Raw genomic sequence first — 20,249 nt, 5'->3', positions numbered from 1 at the left:
AATTGCCCTTCTTCTTAAAGCTGGGCTTGTTCTGTATCGCCATCACATGGCTGGTACTAGCGCTTTTCTTTATGTCAGCCTCTGCTGTTTTAAGCATGCCACACAGCTCATTCAGACCCTTCTCCGTCCCATGCATATGGTAGTTCGAGATGAAGTTCCCATAGCTAGCCGGAAGAGACGAAAGAATGAAATCAGTGGCCAACTCTTGGCCCAGTGGGAAGCCTAGCTTCTCCAACCGTTGAGTGTAACCAACCATCTTGATTACGTGTGGTCCTACTGCTGCGCCTTCTGCTAGCTTGCTCTCAACAAAGGCTTTAGACACATTGAACCTTTCAGTCCTGGCCTGTGTTTGGAACATGTCTCTAAGCGCCACGATCATATCGTGCGCCTCATGGTTTGTTTCGAACTGCATCTGCAGCTCGGGTTCCATGCAAGCAAGCATAAGGCAGCTTACTTCGAGGTTAGCATCACATGCTTTCTTGTAAGCATTCTTAGCAGCAGCGGGTGCATCCTCAGCAGGTTCTTCTGGTAGTGGGTTGTCTAGAACATCTTCCTTTTTCTCAGCCCTGAGAACAATTCTCAGGTTGCGGATCCAATCCGAGTAGTTTGTTCCATTCAACTTGTCCTTCTCAAGGACCGAACGCAAAGCAAACGATGTGGTGGTGTTGCTAGGTGCCATTTAATCTACAACAAAAGTAATGCAAAATACACTAAGACAAACGTATCCATGATAGAGCAAATTACATTAAACTATTTTAACAGAATCTACTCCCACTAAAATCAATATCCCTCTATTGAAACTTAGTGATTCAGGATCCACAACTAACAAGTCTACTAGTGAGCTTTAGCATCACAGCTAGCAAACGAGGCAGATCGGTAAGCAACTTTTGCTAATCATATCACATATGACTCCTGTTGTTGGGTGACATCTCTATGTCTCGGCGCCCAACCTTTATGCCCCAAGGTCCTTAACCGTTAAGATGACCTTGTTAAGCAAACCAACCCTTATGCGTGTAAGTGTCCGACACAAACCCGTCTAGTCAAGGAAAACTAGTGGCACTCTAATTTCATAGACCCACCACTAATTGTACAAGACATGGGACGGTGCAAGTTTTAGTTGGGAGGGCATACTAACTTAAACTTTGTGAGGGATCGTTCTACTTCTAACATCACAGCATGCAGAAAGTAAAACATAAACAGAATAGCATTCACACAGTTGTGACACAGTATGGCCCGTTTTTCATATGGTGATCTCCATCTCCATAGAACCTGTTCACCATGGTGATCTCCATCTCCATGTTCCATGTGCGCCATCCTCCTGGTGATGAGTCCTCCAAGAACTAGAGCATGCTATTACGCCTAATAGCTAGTAAAGAATCTAGTAATGAAGATTACATAGTTGCTTGGATCATCACAGATTGGTACGCAGACCATTAAATACAATAAAGTGACAACACATATGGCTCCTGCCGTGTTGCCGTACGCGCGACACGCAGGTCACGAATGAGTTACACACATGCATCACATACACAAGGGGCCATACTGATCACAAGATACATACATCCTGCAAAAGAGAGTTAGGCGTCCTAACGTTCCAAACTTCGGAGGCCCGAAACTCCATCTTCCAAGCCGAATTTGGGAAATCTAATTTCGCAGAAAACGGCAAAGCCGTTGAATTTCATGTGTAACTTTTTCTGTAGATCAATTTTCGTATAGAAATCGCCTCGATCCGAGATCGTACCGAAAAGTTACGGCTGATTTACCGAAGCATGCGCATACGGCAAAATCCCGACCCCGGCAGTAGATCACATCTACTATTGCACATCTAATGCGCCTGGCGTATGACCCTGGATCTCGATTTGACCAATCATATTGATCTTCCCTCACTGCAACTGGATTTACGTGTATCACTTAACTCCGATGGCGGAAACCGACCGGTAGGAGTATGTCGTTACACTACCATTGCAGCAAGGGCACGAAATCAGGACATAGATCAAACAGAGAACTCGCATATCTCCATATGCACATATCCCGAATCCAAAACTAAGCAGCTACGGCTCTGATACCACTGTAGGGATACGAGGTAGGCTACGCTAGCGCAAATCAAAATTTCTACCGCGTATAACCAGGAAGAACTGCCGTATAAGGATCACGGGATTACCACTCGACGCACTACTGGTGCGGAAGATGTAGATATGCGTCGGTGCAGTGAAGACGATCACGTAGTCGTACGTAGTCGATCAACGTAGTTGTACGTAGTCGATCACGTCCAGCAGCTCCTCAGCAGGTCGTCCACGTGCAGCAAGATCACCTCCGGTGCCGCGGCTCGTCGTTGGCTCGTCGTGGCTCGTCGGCGGCTCATCGGCGGCTCGTCCAAGTGCTGCAGGCGCAACACCTCCAAGGTATCCACACGTGCAGGGAGGAAGCGTCGCAAGCCGGACTGCTAGATCCGCGAGTTGCAACAGGCGAGGGCGTGGGAGGCGCGGCAAGTGTGTTCAGCCAAAAGGTGTCAACCCTAGGGCGCCCCCACCCCTCTATTTATAGGGGTTCCTGACAGGCCTCTGGGTCCGAGGCCCATTGGTACTCCTAAACCTAATCCAACTCGAATCAGATCCGAATTGGGCTTCCAGCCCCTTAAGTGTGTGACCCTATGGGTTCGGATACGTATAGACATGGCCCGAGTACTCCTACTCGGCCCAATAGTCGGTAGCGGCCTCTAGCAAGACGTGCCAACTCCTATACGCATACGAAGATCATATCAGACGAACCATCACAACATAATATACATGCTATTCCCTTTGCCTCACGATATTTGGTCTAGCTTCAAGCCGACCGCTCTTTCTCGATCCTGTGATTCGGAATCCCTTTGTAGGTTAACTCTTAACCGTACGTAGCATGGCCATGCATTTTCGGATCCGATCACTCGAGGGGCCCAGAGATATCACTCTCAATCAGAGAGGGGCAAATCCCATCTTGATTGATCATGTCTCATAGCATGCTTCTTGACAAACCCGAAAGCTACCTTTATAACTACCCTGTTACGGCGTAGCGTTTGATAGCCCCTAAGTAGGTCGATCCACATCTAGAATACATGCGACAATCTCAGGTCTAAGGACAAAGCGTATATGTTGTTTAAAGAGAGAACTACTTCTCGTGTTGGGTCAGTCCTAACACATGTCTCCACATGTGTCCACATTATTAGTTCAACATCTCCATGTCCATGACTTGTGAAACATAGTCATCAACTAATACATGTGCTAGTCTAATATTCATGTGTGTCCTCACATGAACTCCGACTAGGGACAACTTTAGAATAACCATACAAGTAAAGAGTTTCACATACAATTCACATAATTGCAAATCAATTCAAGTAGCCTTTAATGGATATTCAATGAACACAATATACAAATCATGGATACAAATGGAATATCATCATCTCTATGATTGCCTCTAGGGCATACCTCCAACAAATCAGTGGTTCTATGTGAAGGACGATTTGGCTTAAGCTCTCAAACTCCTGTGAGGCATATTTTTCTTTGATATGAGGTAGGAGGCCTTGGAAGGCTATATCGGCCAACTGTGCATCAGTCAGGGCTAGAGAATAGCATTTGTTCCTGATCTCCCTGAACCTTTGCACATATGAGGAAATTGGCTCGTCGCTTCTCTGTCTGAGGCTGGTTAAATCGGACAACTTCATTTCATGTATTCCGACGTAGAAGTATTTATGAAATTGCCTTTACAGATCGGCCCATGTAATTATCGAGTTGGGCGGTAACGTGGTGAACCACTAGAAGGCCGACCCAGACAGGGATGACGAAAAAAAGGCGCACCTATAGAGCATCCTGCGCCGCTGCTTCCCCGCATTGGATGATGAATCTGTTCACGTGTTCCACGGTTGAGGTGTCGTCCAGTCCCGAAAACTTGGTGAAATCAGGAACTTTATACCAATGGGGAAACGGCAGTAAGTCGTATGTAGGCGGGTACGGTGTCCTGTATGTGTAGGTCTGCACCTTCGGTTTCAAGCCGAATTGTTCCTGAATCACCTCTGCTATGTGTGACGACCAGTCCGGCTATTGCTGGTATACCGTCGGCTGAGGGACTGGTACGTGCTGGTATATTGGCGGCGGGATGACTTGATGATGAGTGAAAGCGTGTGGCATCTGATGTGTCATAGCCGGCTGCGTAGTCAGGGTCGGCTGTTTGAATGAGCCGTCCCTTTTGTGTTGGGATACGAGGTAGGCTACGCTAGCGCAAATCAAAATTTCTACCGCGTATAACCAGGAAGAACTGCCGTATAAGGATCACGGGATTACCACTCGACGCACTACTGGTGCGGAAGATGTAGATATGCGTCGGTGCAGTGAAGACGATCACGTAGTCGTACGTAGTCGATCAACGTAGTTGTACGTAGTCGATCACGTCCAGCAGCTCCTCAGCAGCTCGTCCACGTGCACAGCAAGATCGCCTCCGGTGCCGCGGCTCGTCGTCGGCTCGTCGTGGCTCGTCGGCGGCTCGTCGATGGCTCGTCCAAGTGCTGCAGGCGCAACACCTCCAAGGTATCCACACGTGCAGGGAGGAAGCGTCGCAAGCCGAACTGCTAGATCCACGAGTTGCAACAGGCGAGGGCGTGGGAGGCGCGGCAAGTGTGTTCAGCCAAAAGGTGTCAACCCTAGGGCGCCCCCACCCCTCTATTTATAGGGGTTCCTGACGGGCCTCTGGGTCCGAGGCCCATTAGTACTCCTAAACCTAATCCAACTCGGATCAGATCCGAATTGGGCTTCCAGCCCCTTAAGTGTGTGACCCTATGGGTTCGGATACGTATAGACATGGCCCGAGTACTCCTACTCGGCCCAATAGTCGGTAGCGGCCTCTAGCAAGACGTGCCAACTCCTATACGCATACGAGATCATATCAGACGAACCATCACAACATAATATACATGCTATTCCCTTTGCCTCACGATATTTGGTCTAGCTTCAAGCCGACCGCTCTTTCTCGATCCTGTGATTCGGAATCCCTTTGTAGGTTAACTCTTAACCGTACGTAGCATGGCCATGCATTTTCGGATCCGATCACTCGAGGGGCCCAGAGATATCACTCTCAATCAGAGAGGGGCAAATCCCATCTTGATTGACCATGTCTCATAGCATGCTTCTTGACAAACCCGAAAGCTACCTTTATAACTACCCTGTTACGGCGTAGCGTTTGATAGCCCCTAAGTAGGTCGATCCACATCTAGAATACATGCGACAATCTCAGGTCTAAGGACAAAGCGTATATGTTGTTTAAAGAGAGAACTACTTCTCGTGTTGGGTCAGTCCTAACACATGTCTCCACATGTGTCCACATTATTAGTTCAACATCTCCATGTCTATGACTTGTGAAACATAGTCATCAACTAATACATGTGCTAGTCTAATATTCATGCGTGTCCTCACATGAACTCCGACTAGGGACAACTTTAGAATAACCATACAAGTAAAGAGTTTCACATACAATTCACATAATTGCAAATCAATTCAAGTAGCCTTTAATGGATATTCAATGAACACAATATACAAATCATGGATACAAATGGAATATCATCATCTCTATGATTGCCTCTAGGGCATACCTCCAACATTTTGTTATATAGTACGAGCGGCGCAACGCCCCGGAGTACTTCCGTTGATTCTGCTGCTCTGCTTATCTCTGGTGCGACAGGCTGGTACTGCGGCATGGTTGGTCGAGCGGCCGCCTGGAAAGACGCCTGGAGTTGGGGACTTCCTTGGTTGGCCGGTTGATCCTGGACGGCCGTCACTGATGGTGCCCCCCAAGGCGCTGGATTTAACGGAGGAAACTGCACGGAGGACAATTGAATGGGATGTGGCTGGAGGTATTGCGCGCCATTAAACCCCATAGGGATCCATGATGAGGAAGCACCAGAACCCCCAACTGGAATTTGGGTCGGCTGAGAAGCCGAATAAGGTGTATTCTTGTTTGGAGCCGTAATCGGCGGAGCATATGCTAGCCCCTGGTACCCTTGAGATATACCGCTAGCTAAGGAGCTGATGACGGCATTGTATACCGTATTAGAAAGCACCGGGGACTGATCGATGAAAGCTTGATAAACGGATTGTTGAACCATCTCGGACATCTTGTCCGAGTCCTCGGTGATTGTGATCTGGTGGGGAGTTGGAAACGGAGTCTTTTTGACAGTCTCCCCGCTCCTGGTGCGACTGAAGGACTGCAGACATGTCTTCCGGTAGTATGCCTTCTGCTTCTCTAGTTCTTCCCTCTGGTCATCCCTGAGATCTTCCTCTGTCACTTCGATGACGTTATCTTCGAAGACTTCAGCAGCTTTCGATATGGTGGCGGTTGTTTTGGTCCCACCGGGCGTGCCAAAAGTGTGTTGGTGCTAGAAATCGGCTGATCGAATTCCCAGCGTCGGACACACGACCCGGGAGAATCTGCTTTGCTCCTGTTCGGGTGATCGCCCTAGAACAGTTCGCGCGGCGTGCCAGCCAATCTGACCTATTGATTGGCAAGGAAAGAAAACGTGTCACTTCCCAGAGGTTGCGATCGGCTAAAGTTCCGATCTCGAGAAAGCTTATCAGCGGATCGGCCAATTTGCCATAATAAAGAAATCGGCTATGATGCGGCCGATTACCGAGCAACGTTAATGAAGAAAACTGCTACAGTAATCTAAACAGCGCTACGGTAGCAACACTAGGAACAGATCTAATCGACTATGCATGAAATAAATAGATTAAACAACGAAGTACAAGAAAAGCCGAAATTACCGATTCCTAGCTGGATAACTGGTGATAAAACTAGAACAACAGGTAACACCTAGAATTCTAGTAAAAATATCGATAACTGATGAATAAATCTAAATGAAACGACAGCGATGTGCCCGAAGTTAAAGCTTAGAATTTACTCGATAAGCGGAACTTACAAGATCGCCCGGAGGTCAAGTTGATGCAGCCCCACCAACCCGTACGAACTCGTGAAAAGAACAAAAGTGTTGGCGAAATCGCCTGCTTGAAAGTAAGTACGAGGAAATAGTAGTTATTTGTATTGAGTTGATGATGATTACAGATCTACAAGGGTGGATATTTATAGCCCCGTACAAACAACTTCTTATCCGACTAGAACTCTATCCCTAAATTTAAACAAAAAACGAATATTTACAAGTACAATTCGTACTAGGTCGATTATCACGCACTTCATGGGCTGATTCCCTCTTCATCTTCATAATCCTTTTTAAGCCCACACCAGCCCAACTATTCCAACCTCCTAATCGGCCGATCACCTCATCGGCAAGGGGTAACCGATTAGGACCCTCATGTCGAGGGCTCAGACTTACTCCGACCCTGGAAACTAAAGTCGGGCGAGGCGGAGATCCTCCTTTGGAGGGTCGGGCGCGTCCGATCCCAAACCTCAGGGGTCGGGTGAGGCGGAGATCCTCCTTTGGAGGGTCGGGCACGTCCGATCCCAAACCTCTGGGGTCGGGCGAGGCGGAACTCCAAGGGTCAATCGGCCGATCCTCGACTGTAGCATCAATCAACCGATCCTTGACTGTATCACCAATCGGCCGATTTCCAATCGTCGCCCTTGTATCTCGCCGCATCTTCTAATTTCTCTTCCTCTCCTAACGCCGATTTTACTCGTGTCGAAATCTAGCGTCAACAATTACCCAGTGTTCTGGCCGTTCGACTGGTGTTGGTACTTGATTTTCAGTCCATTCAGCTACGAAGTCGACCAAAGCTTGGGATTTGATAGCTGTCCTTGGCTTGAAGTCCAAGGTGAGAGCTCCGAGTTCAACTACCCATTTGGAGATTCTATCCGTGGCGTCTCTGTTGTGAAGAATTTCACCGAGCGGGAAGTCAGAGATGACTGTGATGTTGTGCTCCTGGAAATAATGGCGCAGTTTCTGGGAGGTGGGCAGGATTGCGTATAAGAGCTTTTGTATCGGTGAAAACCGAGTTTTGGAGTCCGAGAGTACTTCGCTGACGAAGGAGACAGGTCGTTGGACCTTGTAAGCGTGGCCCGGTTCAGACCGTTCGACTACTATTGCCGTGCTGACGACATGAGTAGTAGCTGATATGTATAGGAGCAAGTCTTCGTTCGGAGAAGGAGCGGTGAGTACATGAGGCTTTGACAGAAAGTCTTTGAGTTGTGTTAGTGTCTTGTCTGCCTCTTCCGTCCATTTGAACTTGTCTTGACATTTGAGAAGCTTGAAGAAGGGTAGTCCTTGTTCTCCAAGTCTTGAGATGAACAAGTTGAGAGCGGCCATGCAGCCTGTGAGTTTCTGCACATCCTTGATGTTAGCTGGTGCTTGCATGTTTGTGGTGGCAGATATTTTTTCCGGGTTGGCCTCAATGCCGTGATGGCTAATGATGAACCCGAGTAGCTTGTCAGAAGGTACTCCGAAGACACACTTAGTAGGATTGAGTTTCCATCGGAAAGCTCGCAGACTAGAGAAAGTTTCCTCCAGGTCATCGATGAGTTCCTCTTGGTTTCTTGTTTTGACGACTACATCGTCGACGTAAGCTTCGACATTGCGGTGAAGCTGCTTTTCGAAGCACATCTAAATAGCTCGTTGATAAGTTGCCCCTGCATTTTTTGTCCGAAGGACATTATTTTGTAGCAGAAAGCTCTGAAAGGTGTGATGAAAGTTGTTTTGGCTTGATCTTCTTCCTTGAGGCTTATCTGATGATAGCCGGAGTAGCAGTCGAGAAAGCATAGTAAAGCGCACCCAGCGGTGGAGTCAACCACTTGGTCGATCCTGGGTAGTTCGAAAGGGTCTTTTGGGCAGTGCTTGTTAAGGTCGGTGTAGTCGACGCACATTCTCCACTTGTTATTTTTCTTATGAATGAGCACGGGGTTGGCGAGCCAGTCAGGGTGAAAGATTTCTTTGATGAACCCTGCCGCGAGTAGCTTGGCTAACTCTTTTTTGATTGCTTCTCGTCTGTCTTGAGCGAACCGGTGAAGTCGTTGCCGTTTTAGAGTAGCTTTGGGATCAACATTTAGAGAGTGCTCGATCAGCTCCTTGGGCACACCTGGCATGTCAGCCGATTTCCAAGCGAAGATATCATGGTTAGCCTGAAGGAAACTGACGAGCGCGGATTGCTATTTAGGATCTAGCCCTGTTCCGATCAGGACTGTCTTGGAAGGGTTGCCCGTCTGGAGGTCGACTGGTTTGAAGTCTTGCTCGCTGGCGGGTTTCACCTTTGTGGACCCCGACTTGTTTTTTGGGATCTCAAGTTCGGTTGGATGGAGCTTTTTTGAAGCTGTGACTAGGTGCTTGAGAAGTCGCAGCAATTTTCACGGCTTCGGTGTCGCATTCGTAGGATCGCCGTAGATATCCTCGTAGCGTTAGTTCTCCCTTGGGGCCTGGCATTTTGAGTACCAAGTAAACATAGTGTGGTATGGCCATGAACTTGGCAAGTGTTGGCCTTCCGAGTATGGCGTGGTAAGATGTTTCGAAGTCGGCGACTTCAAATCTGATGTACTCGGTACGATAGTGTTCTTTAGTTTCAAAGGTAACTGGGAGGACGACTTGTCCTAGTGGTATAGCTGCATTTCCAGGTATGAGACCATAGAAGGGTGAATCCGTTGGAGTAAGCATTTCAGTAACGTCGAGGCACATCTTCCTCAATGTTTTGGCGAAAATGACATTGAGTCCACTTCCATTGTCGATGAGTACTTTGGTTAACTTTGAGCCTGCCACAACCGGATCGAGTACTAGGGGGAACCGACCTGGTTCTGAGAACTTAGTCCATTGGTTCTTTCTACTGAAGGATATGAGCACTTCTGACCACTTTAGCGATGTTGGATCCATTAGTTCAATGGCCATGATCTCCCTGAGTACGAGTTTGTTGGCTCGCTTGGATGCGGTGCCTAGGATTCCGCCAAAGATGACGTTGACTGTTTTGGAGGCGGTCTGGAAATCGGCCTCTTCTTCTTCGTCACTGTGGACTTTGTTCTTGCCCTTATCTTTTTTCTTGGTGTACTCTTCAGGGGGTGGTGGCGTGGGTAAGTCTTGCATTACTTGACATATGCTGTAGCAGTCTATTGCCGAGTGCTTGCTAGTCGGGTGCCATGGGCACTGCTTTTTGAGTAGTTCGGTGAAGGTCGGCCCATCATCATTTTTGCGGGATCCCTTTTTCCCGGAGTTGGTCATGGCAGCAACAGTGTTGTCGGGCTTCCTTTTGCGGTTATGATTACTCGAAAAGTTATTTCGAGTATCATTGTGCCGAGTTCTATCTTGGTCATTGTGGTTGCTGTTGTCGCGCCCTTGGTTGTGGTGAGAACCAAATCGTTCCCGCTCTTTGTCTTCCTCATCTGCCCACTGCTGTACCATAACCTTAAGGTCTTTGACATTAGCTGGTCGGCGTCGACCAAAGTCTTGGTATGTTCGTCGATCGTAGAGTCCGTTCTGGAAGCACTCGATGACGCCGGTTTCTGAGATTTCAACTATTGTTGCCTTTTTTTCGAAGAATCGACGCAAGTAGTCGCGTAAGGTCTCGCCTCTTTTTTCTTAATTTGGCTCAAGTCGATTTTGTTGCCTGGTCTAGCCATGGAGTCGGCGAAATTGTTGGTGAAAGCCTTTGTCAAATCTTCCCAAGAGTCAATTGATTTGGGTTTCAGTGACTCAAGCCAGGTCAGTGGTGCGGGTTCCATGCATACCGGGAAGTGGATGACTTTGGTGTCGTTATTGCCCCCGGCTGCTTGGACTGCTAGCGAGTAGCATCGTAGCTATTGAATTGGGTCTTGTTTGCCATCATACTTGGTGATTCCTGTCGGCTTAAACTTCTCGGGTAGTTTTGTCTTCATTACCCGATTTGTGAAAGCAGGAAAGTGGTTGTAGTTGTCTACTTCTCGTTCGCACCGACTGTTGAGGATTTCTCGCAGATCACTAAAGTTTGACACTTCGTGATTCTTCCGAGTAGGGCGAATACTTTTTACCGAGTTGGTGCAGCTGGCCTCTTCAACATCCTTATAGCGTGCTGGGGCCTTGTGTTTGCTTGGGCCTTGGCTGTGCTGCCGGGGCTGGTTGGCGACTTCATTATCGTTTCTTGGAACGTCGCTGTTGGCTGCAGCTCCTCTGCTGCCTTCTTGGTGAGCTGTGATGTGAGGAATAGAAGGAATTGGTGATTCTTTGTCAAGTAGTTTGTAGGCTTTGCTCCGCGAGTTGTGTGATTAGTCCGTTGCCACGCTGCACGAGCTGAGCTGTGACTTCGTTGCGCATGTCTTGAGGCATCAACGTTGTTAAAAGATTGATTGAGGCGATTGCCACAAGTGGAGTATTGTGCTCTTAAGCCTGTACTGTATCAAAAGCTCTTTCCAGATTTGTGATAGGAATATTTACGACCATGGATTGCCGTCGCTCGGCTCGAGTAGTTTTGTCTTCGTAATCACAACGCTATATAACTGCTATATAACTTCTGAAAGTCATATAAGCAGTCTAAATTTAAAAGTCCATTAAAGTCCAACTAACATCCGCGCGCGGTAGATTATTGTTCTATTCGATTTCACCGTTCTCACGCGTGCTGGCTTTTCCGTGTTTCCAAGCTCTTTTCACTGACACACCTTTTCAAATTCTATTCAACGTTCCATTTCAAATGGTGAAATGCATTTTTATATGCATTCAACATTTGCAAATACATGATTCAACATTTCATCCAAGCTAGTTGGACATTTTAGAAAAACTAGTTCAACATTTTATATAAATTGTTGAAATATAGTGTAATTAAATTGTTGAAATAGTAAATTTAAATTGTTGAAATTGTTTGTTGAGAAAATTTTGGTGGCACGTAGGAGGCGGAGGTGACGTGCGGGCGGTAGCAGGGCTGGCGGGCGAAGTACTGGGCCAACCGAGAAGGGAAGAGAAGAGAGCCTGGCTGAGGCTCATGAACGCGTCCACCAGGCCCCGATCGCCTCTCCGCGCGTCCGCCAGGCCCATGAACGCGTCGGGACTCCAGAGCCTTCCGAATCCTTCGTCTCATTGCATATTCGCATCTCTTCTCCTCCGAATCCACGTCTCGCATCCATCCGCCTGAAATAGGAAACCCCACGCGATGGCAACGCGATCCCCTCCGCTGCCTATTCGCCGTCGCCAAGGAGAGTCTCCAACTCCAATCCATCCGTCTCCGCCGAATCGCCGAGTCCCCAACTGCAGGAAAGCCCGAAACCCTAACCTCGACGAGTGATTTGTATTTTGTTAGGGTTTCGATTCTTTTGCTGCTTTGATTTCAACCGTCCTACGGCGCGAAGATGAAGAGGCGGCGGCGCTCCAAGAACCGCAAATCTTCTGGACCCGCGGCTCCCGCCGCCTCTTCTCGGTCAGGAGAACCCACCTATCCTCATAGATCTGGAGAAGGTATTGTGCCAGCATCCTTAAGGAAGGCTGAGGTAGAAAGCTGGCTACATGATGATTCCACCAGCAGCAGCAGCCGGTCAGGAGTTGCACAAGAAGAAGCCCCATTTAATGAGGAGGAAACAAGCTTGCTTCTTAAGATGGACAAGAAGCCGAAATCAACTTGTTCTAGGGCACGTGGCAAGATTGCACATGATGAACATGAGAAGCCGAAATCAACTTGTTCTAGGGCACGTGGCAAGATTGCACATGATGAACATGAAGATGGACAGTCTGACAAAAAACCTTGTTCTGCAGTTGAAGATGAACAGCATTCAGGCAAGATTGGTGTCCATGCCATTGAAGAGCACAAACAAGAACAAGGGAGTGCAAGAGGAGATGTGCAGGCCCTCCTCGACATGGATGATGAAACCATCCAGGAAAAGATTTTGTGTTTAAGCAAACGCCTAAGCCTAAAATTTGTTGATCCTGAGTTTTGTGGTTATGGTCCTGAATACGAGCCAGAGCAGCTCAGGGAGTTGTACGAGCAGTTAGCCTTGTACCGCATCAGAGCTTATGAGGTATCTTTAAAAGTCACATGAATAGAAGACTTAGCAATTTACTCTTTGTGCGTATCTAAACGATGTTGTCTGGTACCTTGTACTCTAGTTTTCTGCATCTGCTTTGCATCCGTTTTTAATTACTTTATGATTGTCTTCTGCAGTTAACAGTGGATAGGAAGCTGACTGAACTGGATGATGTGAATCTGAAACTGCATTACCCTCCGTCCAAACTTTATAATAACAGTTTTTTCGAGTACTATGAGGACAGCCTTGAATGGTACTTCGATCTTGAGCGCTGCAGGAACGCTCAGTATGATAACTACCAGCGGCTAGTGCTTCGCGCTGTAAGTATGAACACCTGAATTCTCCATGCCACTTAGCTTAATTCTAATTCTCATTCTTGTTATCACTAAGTACATGTTGCTATACCCATCCGCGTTAAATGTTACTTTGATTGGTTTTGAAGCCTTTTGTATTCCTTAATAGCTTAATTCAAGAAAATGTTGGAAGAGTAAGCTTAGCTTAATTATCTGCTACAACCTTCTATAATATGCTGCAAACATTTAGTTTTGTTGAAGCTAATACTATGTTTTTATTTTGAATTTGTTGTTCTGGGCATCAACAAGGTCTGCAACATGTGTGATTAACATTATTGTTTTGTTGTAATTAATGTTCTCAAGCGTATTAAAAATACTAATGACAGTCTGACTATAACTTGCTGGACCAGTGAAACAGCAGTAAATTTTGTGTTGAGTTTGTTGCGAGGATCCATCTGCCACTTGCCAACGATCATAATCAACTTGGCAGTCTTTGCTTTTCTTGAAGGAAGCAAAAAAAACTATTGTATTTTTGCAACTATCCATTGGGGGATGGCCATGATACATACAACTTTTAGTTAAGAAAACCAATAGAATATAAGTTCCTTGCATTTCACTCCACACCACTTCGACTGTGGATGATTAATCGATAGCAGAAAAGGTGCACATGAAATTCTTATCTTACGTAGGCATGCACTGCTCTATTTTTATTACATCTAGTGATCTGGTGAGGGAGCTGAGTTTAGCTGTCTTGGTTTTATGGCTATGACTGTTATCTTTTTATAATTATGGACAATGCACTGTCCTTTGGTACTTAAGACCCACACAATAGGATTTTCATATGACTGCATGGTTTTGTCATAGTATCAACAAATTCTAGCTTGCTGGTTCAAATCATATTAGGCTTCTTTTGGAAATCCACATTTTCAAGTTTGCATTCTGAGACAGTCAGCTAGCGCACATATTTCCGCACTTGAAATATTCTTGTACATAGTAGATGTTACTTTGCTTTTAATAGACAACATATTCTTTTGTGCAGCCTGGATATTTAGATTGGGATTTCTACCACAAAATTATTCACACTTACGAACAAGACCAAGCATATGTACAGTACTTTGAAGAGGTAGCGAACCGGACCAAGGTATGATTGATTCGATCGAAGTGTAAACTACTGGTCACATTATCTTTGGTCTAATAGCCTTCTTTTCATATGACAGTGGGTTGAAGATTATCTGGGAGACAGCACAATTCAGGTAAGCATTCCCAAAAAGCCTTTAGTGCTTAATAAACTGTTGTGCAATGTAAATTGATGTTGTAGTGACACATCGTGCATGGGAACTTTTTTGTTGTTCAGTGGGAAAGAGTTAGAGGTCTGGCTTACATGCAAGCACTGGAGGTTGCAGCAGGCTTTCCCGATGTTTCCCCATTTTTAGTTTCCTACGGTTTCCCGGTAATACCACCTTGCTTACTTGTTAATTTTGTTGTTGAGAAGTGTTTGATATATTGGAATTTGACATTCTATTCTTTAATGCAGGAGTATATCTGTAGCATTAGGTCTGATTCTTCTTACAAGAGATTAGATGGTCTCTATTTTGAGATTTGGAAGCGGGTTGCTAAAGGAAAAGTTAGTACCTCAGTATGCACAACTAAGGAACCCACATTGCTCTCCATTTCTGTTGGTGTATCGCTTTGCATTCTTATACATATGCTTGCTTGCTAAGGGACATATTTCTTGACCTCAATTTCTTTCAGATGAGTTTCGAAGAAGCCTTGTTGGAAATACATAGCAAAGACATGTTTCCCTTGCGCAGTTCTTATATTAAACATGAGCTTGAAAACACTCCAGGCAGATTCCCAATAAAAGATTATGCAAGTTCCTTCTCCTCTTATTAGCATTTCCCTAATTCTTTGGTGTATATTTTTTTTCAATTAGCAGTTCATCTAGATGCTTATTTTGTCCTGTTCCTTTTTCCAGTATGATGCCCATGTGGCTGGCATTGACAAAATGGTAAGCTGGTCTGCTTGGGATCCTTGCCCTACTGCTACTGGAAATAAATTCTTTACACTGATGGAACTTCTGTCTTTTCAGGCCGCAGATGATAAAGCTCGGCAGTTGATAAGAGAGGCTGTTGTAAAAATAGTAAGTTAATTGATTTCCGTGGCAAGCAATTGTACTGTAGCTATATATTTTTACTAGTTGATTATGGCTTTTAATGCTGTCTGGAAATTGGCTTTATTTTGCTAAAGCGGAGGCTGAATTTTATCTTCAGGCTTCACCTTTGAAACGAAAGTTCTATTTGGATTATGCCAGGAAAAAGTTGGAAATTGCAAGAGATATTGATTTGATTCCCAAAGGTACGCAGACTTTCAACAGGCACACACCTTTTAGGTCTCAATAATAAATATGAGTTTCTGAATTACTATTGTGATTTACTAGGAAGGAGAGGTTCTGAATCACTATGGTAAGAGGAAGGGTCCCTCCACAGGGCAAGGGAGACGATGGCGAAACAAAGGTGGTGGTGTGGCTGTCAGAAAGAAATTGTGGCTTTATTTAGTCTTATGGGTTTTGAGATTGTTTTTATGTAGTATAATAGTTTAATTGTTCTGAGATATCTACTATCCAGCATATCCTTGGCAGCCGATATAATATAACCTACACTGAGATTGATGTATCAGCCAAGGGCGTAGTACTTCAACCCTCAGTTGTTGAAAGTGTTTTCAGATCAACCATTTGTGACTCGATAACAGTTAAACATGCGTTTACGAGCTTATCAAATTTGATTTTAACCTTTGGGTCTTGATTTGGACTATAAATTGTTGTAACATGTACTTCCTCCATCCACAACAAATGTAAGGACTGTTTTAACCCTGTTATACTCCTTCCACAACAAATATAAGCACAGCCGGTGAACGTGCTTGAAAGCTTGATTAGCAGCCACGTGATGATTGGTTTCCTAGTATATAGACAAAATTTAAGCCTCGGAATCTCTTATTTGCGGACGGCGTGAGTAATGTTGTTTATCTACAGAGGCTGTGGTTTGAACTTTACTGTAATAACTAAACAGATTTCCTATCTCTACCAAGTACCAAGCTATGTTAGAGCAAGCTCAATAAGCTTTGTCTGATAGACAAGCCATAAACACAAAGCCGATGAGGATGAGGTCTTGACAGCCGATGAAGCTGAAAGAATATTCTCTGACGCCCACCTTTGACCAGGGTTGACTGCGGGCAGTCAGCTTCTAGAAGACTCTGCGGGAGCCCGATCCGATGCAGAACCAACTACATCAAATAAGGAAAAGCGTGGAGATTTATTTTTAGTAGATTTTAAAATTATTTTAATAGTTTGTGCCATAATCAACTAGGACTTTAGCTCTCCTGGCTATAAATATAAGCCTTAGAGCCTTATAACAAACAATGATCAATCAATACAAGCTTTCGACGCACGCCGTCAAAATCTTAGGAGGAGTAAAGTAGAATCGAACGAGTTTCTTCTTGCATGCAGGACTGCATCGGCTTTGATCTCAGGCGAGCTTATAAGTACCTTCAGCCTGTCATTACGATCCCTATCAGAACTTTCTAAGTTAAAGTCTAATATTCTGACATTTGGTCGTGTGGCTAGTTATCGAGTTAACTTAGATTACAAGTAGAACTTTCTAGGCTTTGTCCAATATTCTATTTGTTATCGACGTTGCTCAAGTTATCGTGTTTGCTTATATCTAATTAAGTTGTCTTTTATGGGCTTCCCTAGTCGGTGTAAGTGCTCACACCTATCGAACAACTTAGATCTGATCAGGTTGTCTTTATCGGCTTCTTTAGTCTCTTTTAAGCGTTCACCAGTTATCTGATTGTATCGACTGGTTAAATCTTGCAAGCTTTACATGTTTATATATGCTAGGTCCGATAGATCTCTACCCCTACCCCTCGTATTGCTACCCAATGGATCCTTAACGTCATAACGCTGCGATGGATAGCCGATGCACCGGCTAGATCTTATCCATCTTTCCTGGTAGCGCGATGGTGTCATTGAGCCGATGGTGATGCATCCGAGGCCTTGCTACCACAAATTAGTCTATTTAATTAATGGGTTGAAGTTAATACCCTCTCTCAGTCGTCATGCGTTGGTTATCCAATTGACTTCTCATGGCATTAATTAGATCTATTAACTTAATCAGTTTGTAAGTGGTAGGCAGGAGGTTCTTACTAGTCATATTCTAGGCTTCTAGATTAACAGATTAAGGTTAATGTCCTCTCAGCCGTTTTATCTTGGTGATCCAATCTACTTCTCATGGCATTAATTAGATCTGTCGGTTTATTTTGCCATGCATATGGTTAGTAAGAACTACTCTTTATGGCTGTTGTTTTATATTGATTCTATCTTAGTCCGTCGGCTCATATAGCCGATGGCATATGCCATTATTGCTATTATTTATTTACACAACATGATTACATTGAATATCTATTTTTGGTGTTTATTCAAAGAATACCTACCCATGAGTTTGAAAGGTTTCACTGACCGGCTTAGGAATTTAACCTTTACCTTGTTAATTTTCAGGTCAAATTGACTAGCATGCCTTGCATCTTTGCGAGCCGTTTGGAGCCTCTATTGGAGTTAAACAGATCTCCTAAGTCCTTCGTGTTATTCAACGCAGAAGACTGAAGTCTAGATTCTGCGCCAACACCTACAAACCATCTATTCAATAAGCTTGTCTCATCGCACATTTCAATATTAATTTTTAAATTTGAATGGAACCCACCTCGTCGCTATCAACGTCATTACCCATCCATAGGTGGTGGTGGTGGGATGGGAGCATGTGGTGGTGGCGCGCCCCATAGTTTTAGGGGGCGTTTGGTTCCCTTTGCTTATTTTTAGCATGTGTCACATCTTTGTATACTCCCTAGCCATCTTTGTATACTCGCTGACGCGATTGTGTATGCTAGAATGGCTGTACGCCTCGGACGGGTCGTCTGGGTTGAAATCGATATCGGCCGTCGCCTTGCCCTTTTTGGAGAGGACCCCTGCCTTGAGCTGGGAGCAAGGTCGGCCATCATGTGACGCCGACTGCGGCAAAAAATACAAAATGATTAGGAATTATGTAGAATTGAACGTTAGAATAAAGAATTGGAGTTGCGTACCCATTTTTCTCTATATTCATCAAGGCTTAGGCTGCCTTGATGGTGTGGTGCAGTCGGCATCTGCAAACGCCGCTTCCGGCAAGCAAGGTGGTTCTCCAACCACCCGGGCTCCAACCACACGTCGACCATCTTCTCCTAGCACTGGATATGCGCACGACACCACCACGGAGGCACCTACATCATCAAGCGTGTGACATATGAAAAAGAAATTGAGCCTAATTAATCTTAAATAGTAAGTATCAACGTTCTTTACTTACCCTCATGAATTGGTCCTTGGTCAGATTCATTGTTCTTGCCTCCTCTTTTCTAACCTTCATCCATCTGTATTGAGCGTGGAATTCGATGATGGCGCGCCTCGTAATGCATGTCCTTCACGAGCTTCTTGGCGGCTACATCACAGACGGCCTTCGCCTTGGCCTCGAATCCCTCCTGGCATCTATAGAAATCCTGCATATAGACGCGTATACAGTTATTATTTCAAGAATGTCGAACGTAGGTGATGTATTGAGCAATTTAGTGCGAGGAGTACTTACCCACAGCTCGGCCTTGACCCGCTCTGCTATGTTGGGGAATCTCCTCTGTTGACAATTAGGAATGTCGGGGGTGGCGACGTAGTGGTCCCACGTGTAGGCCGGCTGCTGCTGTCCGACGTACACCACCAAGCCAGGGAAGTGAACCCTGCACAAAAGACCAAGGATCCCGTTGGCCTTACGGTTGTGGTCACCCCCACTGAGCTTAATCCAACTCCTGCACAAGTCATTAATATAAATTATTAGTTTTTGTAACTTTCAACATAAGAACATTATTAAGAATATTTAAAGTTACTTACTTGGTCCCAACCGGTTTAATCAGCGGGCGTAAATGCTCAGGTATCGGACGCTTCGGGAGGGATAAGGGACCTCGCAACCATACCTTGGACTGAGCATCCCCTGCCTCCCCGTACCCTCCTGCTCCTGCTGCTCCTCCTCCTCCGCCTCCTCCTGCTCGTCGTCCCCAGAGGCGTGTGCAGAAGGTAGCTCCACCTCCTCCTCCTCCTTCACCTCAGGTTCAGGCGACGGGGGCCTCGCCGCTTTACCGTTCCCTCGAGGCCTCTGGACCACCTCCTCCTCCTCCTCAACCCTACGTTGAGGCCTGCCTCGACGCGTCCCTTGACCGCTCTCTGAACGTGACCCTGACCCTGAACCAGTCCCTGACGCGGCTAGTCTCTCGCAAATCGACGTGAGCTTCCTCATACCGCCCACCATTGCTCAATGACCTGCAATTAAAAAGAGTAAACCAGTCAGCATAGATAAACAAAACATAATTACAAGGATATGCAAATTATAAATAAATTATAACTAAATCAGTACGACTCATACATGTATTAGAAATAATCATCATGATCGGGATTAGCTGGATCATAAGTCTCATCATCACTATCACGCGTGTCGATATAGTCAAGCCCGTGCTCCGAAGGAGGAATGTCGTCATCACTATCATTAGCTAATTGTAATCGTTGAAGTAATTCTAAGTCCTTCACATTCTGAACCTCGTCTCCACCATCCTCTGCAGCAACCCTTTTGTTGTCTACTTCTATTCCGATCGCTTCGGTTAAATCTATCACAAAACTCCCTTCAAGCCCATCTTCTTGGAATAACTCTCCTTCGTACGTGTTGGGGTCTATATTATAATCTTCATTGTTTGGTACAGGTAGTTTACCGTGTGTCGATACCTTGTACACAACATCCCAACCCTTAAGACAGCTGTCGGTTTGGCACCGGTATGACAAATAATAAACTTGTGTGGCCTGTTGAGCCACAATATAGATATCGTCTCCTGGTAACATGGATGACTGTCGAATTTCGACTAGCCCAAGATTAGGGGGGCGTCTTACGATAGATGGATCAAACCAAT

The 20,249-nt window shown here is 45.6% G+C and overlaps 1 protein-coding gene across 3 annotated transcripts; it reads left to right on the top strand.

Annotated features, from left to right (window-relative positions):
- Positions 1-12,016: 12,016 nt before the first annotated feature.
- LOC101774118 lies at positions 12,017-16,021 on the top strand. 3 transcript variants are annotated; one of them, XM_022827397.1, is made up of 12 exons: positions 12,017-12,556; positions 12,614-12,924; positions 13,068-13,250; positions 14,263-14,364; positions 14,441-14,476; positions 14,578-14,673; positions 14,758-14,859; positions 14,976-15,092; positions 15,199-15,231; positions 15,313-15,363; positions 15,494-15,578; positions 15,661-16,021. In XM_022827397.1, exons 1-12 carry the CDS (start codon positions 12,262-12,264, stop codon positions 15,687-15,689), a joined length of 1,440 nt encoding a protein of 479 aa, XP_022683132.1. In that variant the 5' UTR covers positions 12,017-12,261; the 3' UTR covers positions 15,690-16,021. The 3 variants fall into 3 exon arrangements, with proteins under 3 accessions (XP_022683132.1, XP_022683131.1, XP_022683130.1); XM_022827396.1 differs by having other exon boundaries at positions 12,017-12,924; positions 14,758-14,847; XM_022827395.1 differs by having other exon boundaries at positions 12,017-12,924.
- The last annotated feature ends 4,228 nt before the right edge of the window (positions 16,022-20,249 follow it).

This window comes from Setaria italica, chromosome VI (genome assembly GCF_000263155.2).
Source record: "Setaria italica strain Yugu1 chromosome VI, Setaria_italica_v2.0, whole genome shotgun sequence".
Taxonomy (NCBI): domain Eukaryota; kingdom Viridiplantae; phylum Streptophyta; class Magnoliopsida; order Poales; family Poaceae; genus Setaria; species Setaria italica.
The sequence above is the reverse complement of the archived record's forward strand: the minus strand, read 5'-3'. Positions and strand labels throughout refer to the sequence as shown.

Coding starts and splice junctions, on each gene's coding strand:
- LOC101774118 (XM_022827395.1), top strand. CDS start 12,262: ATGAAGAGGCGGCGGCGCTCCAAGAACCGCAAATCTTCTGGACCCGCG. Junction 14,477..14,577: donor TGGGAGACAGCACAATTCAG/GTAAGCATTCCC, acceptor TTTGTTGTTCAG/TGGGAAAGAGTTAGAGGTCT. Junction 15,232..15,312: donor TGGCTGGCATTGACAAAATG/GTAAGCTGGTCT, acceptor CTGTCTTTTCAG/GCCGCAGATGATAAAGCTCG.